The following is a 12,918-nucleotide window of genomic DNA, read 5'->3' as shown; positions in this document are numbered from 1 at the left end:
GTATGTAATAGAGGCTTTCTTTGTCTGTTCTGTCTCAAAATGCTCTGTGTGAAAGCTGCTTGTGAATATAGACAGAAATGAAAATGTCAGGATCAACAGTTAAATATGGAAGAAATAAAAAGTTACACTTAGTACAGGTATTGTAGGTAGTCCTCGACTTACAAGCACAACTGAGTTCAAAATTTCTGTTGTTAAGTGAGGCAGTTGTGAGCTTTGCCTCATTTTATGACCTTTCTTGCCACAGCTTTTACGTGAATGACTGCATTCTTAGTAACACAATTGTTAAGTGAGTCTGGCTTCCCCATTGACTGCTTTTCAGAATGTTGCAAAAGATGATCACATGACCCCGGGACACTGCAACCGTCATAAATACATGCCAGTTGCCAAGCTCCTGAATTTTGATCACGTGACCATAGGGATCCTTCAATGGTTGTTAAGTGTGAAAAACGCTGATAAGTCACTTTTTTTCAGTGCTGTTGTGACTTTGATCACTAAATGAATGGTTGTAAATTCAGGACTAACTGTAAAGAGAATTGTTTTGTAAAGGATGAATACTTACTGATAATGAACCCAGGATGGCCCAAGAGTTTTCTTAAACTGAGTGAGTCCCACAATGTCGATATAAATAAGCTCCACCACTTTATCCCCCTGTGTAGGACACCCAGATCTGTTACCAACTACCTTCTTCATAATCCTAGCCCAAAAAAAAGAAGAGGAGGAGTAAAACACATTTTAAGGAAAATTCTTTTTACAGACAGAATAATTCACAAAATGGTGAAGTAAAGGCAAGGTTATTGAAAAGGAACACTACAACTGAAGTTAAGTTGTTTCAGGCATTTTCCCGAAGAAGTAGTCAAACCCAGAAAATTAGCTGTTCTAAAACTGTAACAATTACTATTAAAAATAAGACTTTCATTCAAAAAGATACAAGAAAGTAATAACATTTGATAGCCTGATTAATACATAAGCAAAACATTCTCTGGTACAACTCATAAATATATCCTGGCTTTATTACTTTTGTAAATAACTCAAGGTGGCAAATACACACAATATACAGTACTGCTATTGTTTACATTATCTATCTATCATCTATCTATCTATCTATCTATCTATCTATCTATCTATCTATCCATCCATCCATCCATCCATCCATCCATCCATCCATCCATCCATCCGCTTTATTACTTTTGTAAATAAGTCATGGCGGCAAGTACACATAATATACAGTACTCCTATTTCCCCCACAACCTTGTGAGATGAGTGGAGTTGAGAGAAAGTGACTAGTCCAAAATCATTCAGCCTGCTTCCATGCCTCAGACAGGACTAAAACTCATAATCTCCTGGCTTCTAGCCTGCCGCCTTAACCACTAGACCAAATTTCTTGTTATACAAGAATGAATGTCAACAGGTGCTTACTTCCTTTCATTACTCTTCATTACTCTTTATATATAATCAAAGGAAGGACAGATTTTAGTGACAGCTACAGTCTTGCTTGTTTTATAGGAAAGCAACATATAATGACTTTCGGATTTGTTCTAATAGAGTGTGAATAGCTCAACAGTTCTGTAGCCTTATCAATAATAATCACTGATTGGAGACTTCCGGGTTGCTGTTTGCCGCTGCCAGACGTTCCCTTGGGATCGTCAGCTTCCATCGCCTGTTAGAGCCGCCTTCACAACGGATGGCGGCTTGAAAAAACTCCGTTTCCATGAGGAAACGGAGATAGAGCTGGCAGGGGTGGGTAGAACTCTCTGCGGAGTCCCAAAAGTTTTTTTTTTACTTTTGGGTCGGAGCGGATGAGATGCCCCGTATCCCCAGCCGCCGCTCCGGGCTTTGGGAGACCTCTGCTGATGCAGAGCCAGGCGTCAAAAGCAAGCCTGCAAATTTAACAGACTACTCAAAGAAAATGTGAGCTGGACCTGTAATATTGAACTGCAAATATTTTACTGATTTTTTTTTTAAAAAAAAATTACTTAAGAGAGAGGAGGAAAAGAAAGAGGAAAAAAAAAAGAAGCCTTTTAAAATGGCGTTGGCTGGAGGAGAGGCTGAAAGGGAAGTCTTTCCGTTTTCTATTACTACAATGTAGCGGAATAAATACCACTGGCTACATTTGTAGACAAAACTTTGCTCCTGTGTCTTTTTCTTTTTTTTTCCCTTGGAGACCTGATATTGTTGTTGATTGGAAAGAAGTTTCTTTCTTGCTTTTTTTTTTAACAAAGCCTGCCTGGGCGGAAACATGGCACTGAGACTCATAAAGTCAGATAAACAAGAAGGGGGGGGGATCCCCCCACCAACAACTTAAAGGAACAAGTCTTAATTCTTCAGTCTCAGAAACCTGACTTTAATATAATAGAATTTTTTATAGAGGAGATTGAAAGAAGGGAGGAGATTGTGAATCAGCAATTTGAAAAATTTAAGCAGGAAATTAAAGAATTGGTGAAATCTAAGTTTGATTTTTTGGAGAAAAAACTCTCAAAAGTGGTTAATGGTTTTACAGGATTTATGAAACAGTTGGACGCAAATACTAATGTACTAGAGTCTAAAATGGAAGAAATTCAAGATAAATTGGACAATAGAATTCAAAAAAATTGAAAATGATTTGACAAACACTCAGGATAATAGCTTAGAAGAAAAACCTAAAATGGATGCTGATCAAAAGTATGGTAATGCAGAAAATCTGCAACAGAAGATTGAAAAAGAGATTTTAATGGTACAATATAATTTTACAGAATATGCGATAAGATTAAGAGGTTTGCAGGAAAATAATAGAGATGATTTAAGGAAAATATCTTCTGAATTTCTAGCTGGGATTCTAAAGGTTCAACCTGACGAAGTGTTTTGTAGGATCGACAGAGTTTATCGAATCAACTCCTGGATTGCTAAGCAAAGGCAATGGCCTAGAGATGTGGTGATTTATTTTACAGATAAGGAGATTAGGAATAATATCGTTCAAAACTCCTTCAATTCTAATTTGCAATTGTATGGAAGAAAGATTTGGATTTACAAGGAACTTCCACCTAAGATATTGATGGAAAGGAAGAAATTTGGTTTTCTGGTGAATGAGTTAAAAAAGAGAAATATCTCCTACAGGTGGGACGCCCCAGTGGGTATTATATTTAGATACCAAGGAGAAAGATATCAGCTAAATACTGTTGAAAGAGCGGAAGAATTTTATCAAAATAGGTTGAAAATGAACTTAACATCTCCAGGTATAATACAGGATAAGCAGAAGGAGCCGGAAATAAAGGTAAAATATCGAATTACAGAGACTGTACCAGATGAATTGCCTTTGGATTTATTGGATACCCCAGCTGGACTATCTACAAATTTGAGAGAAGAGGCATCTAATCCTAATGTGATGACTTATCAAGGCAAGGATAAACATGGAAACCAATTAGGGGATATACAAGGGATAAAAAAGAAATATGAGATACAAAAGCAAAATCAACAAGACCAATCTACAAAGCAGAATAAAAACCGACCAGATGATACACACTTTATAGAAAGGGAACCAGGATGGAAACCAAACCCACAAAAAGAAAAGAAAAAAAGAAATAGGTGGCATAAAAACAGAAATTTCTAATCAGGCAACAGTGAAGCCAGTGATTTTAAAATATGAACGATTATGTGTAAACACAGAAGAGGCGACGTATTGGTTAATATCATCCTGAGGTTTGTGGCAGATCTCTGCATGGCCGTAATCTGGGGACGTGAAACGAGCCTTAAACTGATGGATTTGAATTATCCATTTTGGAATTTCTTTTTGTGTTGATAAACATATTATATTATCTTGACTCACAAGGCAAGAGAATTATGCTGGGGCATGCAGAAGATCGGGTTGTTACCCACTACGATGATGGGAATTAATAATCCTGATGAAACCCACAATTATTACTATATGGAATATAATTATAATGTCACTCGGGTGGTTGTTTTTACTTTTATACATATAAGAAGATATTTACTACTGATGGGGGCAGATATGACTGAAGATCCTGAATAAACTGTTGCACCAGTAAGCTATGTTACCCGATTATGGATGTTGGTTCTACCAATCCAGTGGAAAGACCTCAAAGAAGATGCTATATGGATTATAAATTTAAAGTCATTGTCTTTTCTTTTCTTTTTATTTAGATATAATGGAAAATATAGACATATATTTTTAAGAAGTGTGGGCAGTGAATCAAAGATGTTAAGAAATGTTGTGTACGGCAATTTTGCATGATAGTGGGTGAATAAGCTATTTAGTAGATTGATTAGTCTAAGAAAAGCGATTTTTAAGTGTTATATTTAGGGGAGTGGAGGAAATGGATAGAGTGGAATAAATGTTAAACTAGATTTTATGGGGAAGGCCGCTTTGGAATGTTATAGTAATATATATAGAAGATTAAATGTTAAAGTAGGACTTATCGTATAGTTTTAAAGTGGAGAAGTTATTTTATAATGTCATAGTATAATGTCTTTTTTTTTTCCTTTCTTTTCTCTTTTTTGATATGTATGGATAAAGGGGGATGTTATAATATTAATAATATTTTTAGTAAGTAAAGGTCAATATCTAGAGGAGGGAGTAAGTAATCTGTTATGAATTAGGGTTTTTTTTTTGTTATGAAGAAGTCACAGGGGGGGATGGGTAGGGAGGGGGGGGTTAGGGAGGGGGAGGGAGAGGGGGGAAAAAAAGGGGGAAAATTTGTATTTGAAAACTTTTTCAATAAAAAAATAATAATAATCACTGATTTGTTGCTATTCAGTCATTAAGTTGTGTTTGATTCTTCCTAACCCTGTGGACCACAGCGTGCCAGACTCCCATCTTCTACTGTCTCCCAGAGTTTGCCCCAGTTCATATTCGTTGTGTAAATGACACTATCTAACTGTGGCTTTCCCTTCTTCTTTTACCTACAACAATAGTCATTGATGTGACATAACAAAGTTCTTCTATTAAATAGCCTCTGCTGTGAAACTGGGCAATGCAACAAAATCTGCAGTTCTCAAGGCCTTTCCAGTGCAATATTCTAAATCAGTAAATTTAGAAATTATGGCTCTTATGCAATAAGGCTGTCAAAATAGATCAAAATCATAGTAAAAGAAGTATTTTCACACAAATTACAGTCAATTTATCCATAACAAGTTTCTTATTAAGAAATAAAGTTTCATTTAAGAAAGAAAGATAACAAATTAAGCCCATTTAGTTTTTCTGCAGATGTCTAACACACCTGTAACGATAGGGAATAAAGCTGCATAGTCTAGTATTCATTTACTCAAAACTCAGGAGGAAGCAACTACAAAGTATACTATCTGTTTCACGATGCATATATTTAGCTTATGAAAATAATTTTTATCACTGTTTAGGGAATTTATCACTTTCATTTCCCTCTTCCCAAAATTATAGACTGTACAATGAATACTTTGAGAAGAATGGTTTTGCTGCTTCACTTTTAAAGTGGATTATAACCTCCTTACTCTTTGAGTTCTGCCAGAGAAGCTGAAATCCTTATGTCATGGCCCAGTAAATAGAGAGATGTAATTAAATCACTCCACTGGACTAGTTCACCAAGTGGGCCACCACTGAAGGCATTTTCTGCAATCTTGAATCCAGATTCTTTTGTGAGGAGTCCCAGATGAACAAGGACCTGCAAAAGGAAGAGACAATGAGGAACAATTTCGGCACTAACTGTTGAAAATTTCTAGCCACGGCCAGACTCCGAGCCATCTGGGTCACCAAACAGTCCCCATTGGCTGACCTGTTACCATGTCTATTCCAATTCATGAACACTTATACACTAAATACAGTGGGGCAAAAAAGTATTTAGCCAGCCACCAGTTGTGCAAGTTCTCCCACTTAAAAAGATGAGAGAGGCCTGTAATTGTCATCATAGGTAGACCTCAACTATGAGAGACAAAATGATCAGACATTGTCTGATTTGGAAAGAATTTATTTGCAAATTATGGTGGAAATAAGTATTTGGTCACCTACAAACAAGCAAGATTTCTGGCTCTCACAGTCCTGTAACTTCTTCTTTAAGAGGCTCCTCTGTCCTCCACTCATTGCCTGTATTAATGGCACCTGTTTGAACTTGTTATCAGTATAACAGACACCTGTCCACAACCTCAAACAGTCACACTCTAAATTCCACTATGGTGAAGACCAAAGAGCTGTCGAAGGACACCAGAAACAAAATTGTAGACCTGCACCAGGCTGGGAAGGCTGAATCTGCAATAGGCAAGCAGCTTGGTGTGAAGAAATCAACTGTGGGAGCAATAATTAGAAAATGGAAGACATACAAGACCACTGATAATCTCCCTCGATCTGGGGTTCCACGCAAGATCTCACCCCGTGCGGTCAAAATGATCACAAGAACGGTGAGCAAAAATCCCAGAACCACACGGGGGGACCTAGTGAATGACCTGCAGAGAGCTGGGACCAACGTAACAAAGGCTACCATCAGTAACACACTACGCCGCCAGGGACTCAGATCCTGCAGTGCCAGACGTGTCCCCCTGCTTAAGCCAGTACATGTCCGGGCCCGTCTGAAGTTTGCTAGAGAGCATCTGGATGATCCAGAAGAGGATTGGGAGAATGTCATATGGTCAGATGAAACCAAAGTAGAACTGTTTGGTAAAAGACAACTCAGCGTGTTTGGAGGAGAGAGAATGCTGAGTTGCATCCAAAGAACACCATACTTACTGTGAAGCATGGCAACATCATGCTTTGGGGCTGTTTCTCTGCAAAGGGACCAGGACGACTGATCCGTGTACAGGAAAGAATGAATGGGGGCCATGTATCGTGAGAATTTGAGTGCAAACCTCCTTCCATCAGCAAGGGCATTGAAGATGAAACGTGGCTGGGTCTTTCAGCATGACAATGATCCCAAACACACCTCCCGGGCAACGAAAGAGTGGCTTCGTAAGAAGCATTTCAAGGTCCTGGAGTGGCCTAGCCAGTCTCCAGAGCTCAACCCCATTGAAAACCTTTGGAGGGAGTTGAAAGTCCGTGTTGCCCAGCAACAGCCCCAAAACATCACTGCTCTAGAGGAGATCTGCATGGAGGAATGGGCCAACATACCAGCAACAGTGTGTGCCAACCTTGTGAAGACTTACAGAAAACATTTGACCTGTCATTGCCAACAAAGGATATATAACGAAGTACTGAGATGAACTTTTGATATTGACCAAATACTTATTTTCCACCATAATTTACAAATAAATTCTTTCCAAATCAGACAATGTGATTGTCTGGATTTGTTTTCTCATTTTGTCTCTCATAGTTGAGGTCTACCTATGATGACAATTACAGGCCTTTCTCATCTTTTTAGTGGGAGAACTTGCACAATTGGTGGCTGACTATATACTTTTTTGCCCCACTGTAACTTTGTCACTGACCAAAGGTCCAGGATATATATATATATATATTTCTTCATGTCTACTACAGGTAGTCCTCAACCATTCATCAAGTGACTGTTCAAAGTTACAATGGTACTGAAAAAACTGACAATTTTTCACACAATTATTGCAGTGCGCTCAAGATCAGATGATCAAAACTCAGAAGACTGGCAGTTAGCATATATTTATGACAGTTGCAGTGTCCCAGAATCAAGTGAATACCCTTCGCAGCCTTCTGACAAGCAAAATGAATGGGGAAGCCAGATTCACTTAACAACTGTGTTACTACCTTAACAATTGTAGTGATTCACTTAGTAACCATGACAAAAAAAGATTGTAAAATGGGACAAATTCCAGAACAATTGTCTTGCTTAGTAACAGAAATTTTGGGGTCAATTGTTGTTGTTAGTACCTGTACACAAGGACTACCATTAATATTTTATATGTTAGTTTTCCTTATTACTTTTCATCTTAAACATCACCTTATGACATCACACAGATTGTCACAGGATCTAATTTTCTAACAGTTTTCCCAAATGTTGCTCTACAACTATGTTGGTTGAAAACATTGAAAACTATAGCTCCATATTTATGAATGAATATATACATTTATTCATTCATTATTACATGCACTTCACTCAGTTAAATATAAGTGTCTTACAAGTAAAACAAAACAAATAACCCCCCCCTCCATTCAATCAATCATATTTGATCCTTGGAGATTACCTGCACAAATCCCTTCAATTTTCTTGGCAAGGTTTTTTTTAAGAGGTGGTTTGCTATTGCCTCTTTTCTTGATCTGAAAGAATGTAACTGGCCCAAATTACTACGTAGCATCGTGCCCAAGGCAGGAATAGAACTCACAGTCTTCTAGTTTCTAGCCTGATGCCTTAACTACTACACTAAACTGGAACTCTTAAATAATATCACTATAAACATGTAAATAATATCATAATATAAATTAAACAATAGTCCAATCATCTGCATATTTCAGCATTCATAAAACCACAAAAATAGTATCCATATTTTAGTTTTTCACACCCATTCAATCCTTGTATCCCCATTTAAATAACAATTTTTGGCAGTGTTAATAATCAAGATGCTTCTTATTTAGTCTTCATATTTCTAAGGATATAGAGTTCCCCAGGAGGAAAACTTTAGCCACAAATATATTTTCTCCAAATCAGTTCTTTCTGCAGTTTATTCTCTACCGACCCAAATTGGGCAGGCAGATTTTAATTGAAGCTAGTAATCTCATGGAAACTTAGATCCTATGGCCTGTAAAACTTAAGTAAGCTATTACCAGCACCTTTAATTGCATCCAAAAATAAATTGGTAACCGATTCAGTTGCTGCAGTACAGGCTTTACAAGTGAGCATTTCAACATTGTCAATACACAAACTGCTACATTCTGTACCAGCTACAGTCTGTGGGTGGTTTTCAAAGTTAGTTCCACGTTGAGAAAATTGTAATAATCAACACACGTGGACACAGACAAAACCACCAGGAAAATTCAGAGCTATAATTAACAAGCAAACCCATAACTCACTGGGTCTTCATCTCAGGGATATTTCCTCACCTAAACAATGGAGCAGAATGTGGGCAAAAAAAGCAGTGAGAATGGGAGCAACTTCCAATTTCCTGCCAGCTTCCCCATTGAGTTTGCCTGTGGAAAGCTGGCAGGGAACATTAGAAACCGTCCTTCCTTCCTTCCTTCCTCCCTCCCTCCCTTTCCTTTGGCATGGATCATAAAAGGTATGTGGTATCAGTCAGGAAAGGTGTGTGAGAGGAGCCACATTGGTTGGGGTGGACATGTGGGGATGCTGCAGAGGTCAGGTGCACAAGAGCTGCCATGTGAGTTGGGGAGATCTGCAGGGGGCAGCATGGTTTGGGTGCATTAGACTGCAAGACAGATGTCACATGGGAGAGTGCATAGGGTGCAGCTGTGTATGCTGCATGTTATGTATGGTGCCTGAGAAGGGCAAAATAACTCAGGGAAGGCTTCTTTGGGATGACATGAGTTGAGTGCCCAAGTCTGGAAGCCAGCATGGTGGTGCTAAAATGCCATGTGGCTTAGGGAGGGTGTGCAGAAAGCAACATGGATTAGGAAGGGTGTGCGTGGGGGAGGGGGTAGCAGGGAGCATAAGAGGTGCAGCTTGGGTCAGGAAAGTTGCATGGGAGGTGGCTGGGGTCAAAGAGGGCACAGAGTGGGCTGAGAAGGGTATGTTGTGGTTCCTTCCTTCCTCACAGTTCCTTCCTCCTCCCGTTAAACAGCTGCTGGGAAAGAGAACAAAAGATTGTATGGATATCCATCTTAAAGGTATCAGGAAATGCTGAATATGAGGGTCACGTGAACATAATGTGATGGCGCCATGAAGTTGCAACAGCTACTCAGAAATGAAGCAGCAACTACTTTCTCAAATTTCAGTCCTTTGGGTGTAATGCAGAGGTGAAATATAAAATTTGTTACTACCGGTTCTGTGGGCGTGGCTTGGGGGGGTAATGTGACTGGGTGGGCATAGCCAACTTTTTAAAGCCTCGTCAGAGAGGCTTTAAATGCCTCTCTGACAATCTCAGCTGAGTTGCCTGATTGTCAGAGAGGCTTTTTAAAAAATGCCTCTCTGACGATCAGGCAACTCAGCTGGGATCGTCAGAGACTTTTCAAAGCATTTTTTTTACCACCTCTTCGGCCAAGAGGTTGCAGAAAAAATGCTTTGAAAAGCCTCTGGTGATCCAGCTGAGCCGTGCGATCATCAGTGGCTTTTTTTTAAACTAACTTTTAAAAGCATATTTTCATCGGAAGAGGTTGTAGAAGAAATGCTTATAAAAGTAAAAAAAAAAAAAAAAAGCCCCTGATGATCGTGCAGCTCAGCTGGGCATGGAAAGGTGGGGGGGGGGGGCCTGCAGGGATTTTTGCTACCGGTTCTGTGAACCACCCTCCGCCATTGCTACCAGATCGGGCGATCCGGTCCGAACCGGGAGCATTTCACCCCTGGTGTAATGGGTCCCGGTTTTTTGTAAGTTAGTCCATCTGCGGTATGTGCATGGACAAAGTTATGCCCTATGATGCAGCATTTTGCCAAATTCGAGGCTACAAATTATCAAACAGATATGAGAATTTTAGCAGTATCTTCTAGATCAGGGGTTCCCAACTGGAGGTATGAGACGATATTCTAGGGGTGTGAAAACTTGGGTTTAGAAGTTTCAAAATTACAGTGTATCTGCATAATTATATGCATATAATTATTTACTTTTGTAAGGGGTGCGAGAATATATCATAAGAGTTCTAAGGGTACGGGGTGTAGAAAAGTTTGGGAACCCCTGTCTAGATAGACCATGGGGCCATAGCACTGAGTTATTGCCAAGAAAACTACGTAGACCTGTCCATCTCAAGGGGGGGTTTCCCTTTTATTTATATGAAGCTGCAATGTGCTTTGCAAGTTTAAACAATGTAAAAATATATTTTATGTAGAGAACTCACTTTTTTTCGTTTTCTCTTTTCCAAGTTTTGCTTTTCAGCAAGTGATTTTATTGCTTCTATCCAAGTGTCAGCCATCCTTTTTATTCGCAGCACCATCCACCGGAATTCTTCGTGTCTTGACATCATTTTATACAGCAGATCAAAATTGGTTCTGATTTCAGCCTTCAACTAAATAATACATTTTAAAAATCAGTGGTAATGCAAAATCAAAATTTCCCTGTGTATGTCTGGGTAGGTGAAAGGTGGTAGTTTCATTTTCATTAAATTTAAGGAACATACAGATGTTTCAAAATTCAAAAGCAGAAAGTAGAAATTAATACTAAAACTAATAGAAATTAAAGTTAAAAATAATTTGCAATATTCATGGGTGTCAGAAAATCTTACCTGGATCCTTAAATGAAATGTGAAATCTCTCAATGTTTCACATGAGAATACCAAGATATAGAAGATCTTTCTGAAATCTAGCAATGGCACTTGGAGAGACAAAAGTTGCTGATCCTTGAAAAATTCTGATTTATCATATTTGGCTCCCTTACATATCAAAATTCTAGTGAAGATATGCTACATCCAAACACGGCTCTCTTGACTACCACCAAATAAAGATTGTGAACTTAAATCACAAATACATTTTGCAAATTCAATAAATCCAGTCATTACAAATTGAGCCATGCACATAAATATTTGCTGGATGGTTAAATTTTTAACTTTTTTTCTCAAAACGTATTTCCAGCATACTGGCATTTTCCATAGTAGTAAGGGGGGGGAAGGAGGGGTGACAAGGAAGAACATTATCAGAATATCAGATGATACAGTTGGACTAATTCTCTATACTATACTTTATTTTTCTTAGTGGAAACATTCAGAAATCTATTTTATAAAAACTAAAATAATTCCCAAGCCAATTTTAAATGGGAGTAAGGCTTACCGTTGCCTTCTGATCCATTTCTTCATTGGGATTTTTTGCTCTCCAGGGTAAACGGGGACACCAATTTTCAACCTGCAAAAGTGTTAGGTTCAGCTTCAGAATCTGACCAACTATGTACTTTGTTGATGCAACTCCATCCTCATTTAATAGCACACGTAACAGAATAGCTAAAGTTGTCAAAAATGTTTTTAGCAAGATAGCAAAAACAGCAATGAAGTTCAAAGATACAAGAAATAGCTTTACTTCTAAAGGTTTCCTTGTGTCCTTCAATAAATTGGTTACCTTTTATTAGGAGGTCATATCAGTAACATAAAAACAATAGTGAAAATACTCCTATCAGAATATTCACTTAGCCTGGAAGACATTACAGACCACAGATTAGCTGCTCTTTAAATATTGAGGGGGAAAAATATTCTAAATTCCCATCTGGAATACCCAACAACCCCAAATTGGGGAAGTTGCCACTACAGCTTTTAGAAATGAAGATATGATACTCGTCACATGATGCATCACAGATAGTTAAATTTTTGCCTGGCAGGCTAAACTGGAGCCAATTAAGCATACAAGAACCCAGGAAATTCTGAATTGAATTGAAGAAAGCAAGGAAGTCATCATGAAATAATTCCAGTAACTTGCATGCATCCAATACAAAATTCTCCTCCTTTCTCTCTGGCCGGTCGCAGTCTGTGTTGATGGGGGGGGGCAGAGATCGACCCCGAGGCCCCTTATATGCGTGCCCCTTATGTGCCACAGGGATCGGTTCTCTCGCCCCTTTTGTTCAACATTTATGTAAAGCCGCTGGGCGAGATCATCCGTGGTTTCGGGGTGAAGTACCATCTGTACGCTGACGACACTCAGCTGTACATCTCTACCCCGGACCACCCCAACGATGCCCTTGAAGTGATGTCCCAGTGCCTGGAGGCCGTACAGATCTGGATGGGGAGAAACGGGCTCAGGCTCAACCCATCCAAGACCAAATGGCTGTGGTTTCCGACGTCCCGATATAGTCAGCTGGCGCCATCGCTGGCTATTGGGGGCGAATCATTGGCCCCCACGGAAAGGGTTCGTAACTTGGGCGTCCTCCTGGATTCACGGCTGTCTTTAGAAGAGCACTTGACGGCCGTGACCGGGAGGA

The 12,918-nt window shown here is 39.1% G+C and overlaps 1 protein-coding gene across 6 annotated transcripts in view; it reads right to left on the bottom strand.

Moving 5' to 3' along the window:
• The window catches only part of MGAT5 (alpha-1,6-mannosylglycoprotein 6-beta-N-acetylglucosaminyltransferase), a 134,809-nt gene that overhangs the window by 25,312 nt on the left and 96,579 nt on the right, over positions 1 to 12,918 (bottom strand). For all 6 annotated transcript variants that reach the window (XM_034423974.3, XM_034423988.3, XM_034423983.3 and 3 more), the window contains exons 6-9: positions 11,784 to 11,855; positions 10,859 to 11,026; positions 5,458 to 5,627; positions 560 to 694 (exon numbers count right to left, since the gene is read on the bottom strand). In XM_034423974.3, coding sequence (XP_034279865.2) covers positions 560 to 694; positions 5,458 to 5,627; positions 10,859 to 11,026; positions 11,784 to 11,855 — 545 coding nt within the window. The remainder of the gene's footprint in view (positions 1 to 559; positions 695 to 5,457; positions 5,628 to 10,858; positions 11,027 to 11,783; positions 11,856 to 12,918) is intronic.

Source organism: Pantherophis guttatus, chromosome 1 (assembly GCF_059756535.1).
Source record: "Pantherophis guttatus breed Tessera chromosome 1, ASM5975653v1, whole genome shotgun sequence".
In the NCBI taxonomy this organism is placed as follows: Eukaryota; Metazoa; Chordata; class Lepidosauria; order Squamata; family Colubridae; genus Pantherophis; species Pantherophis guttatus.
This window is presented reverse-complemented; position numbering and strand designations above follow the sequence as displayed.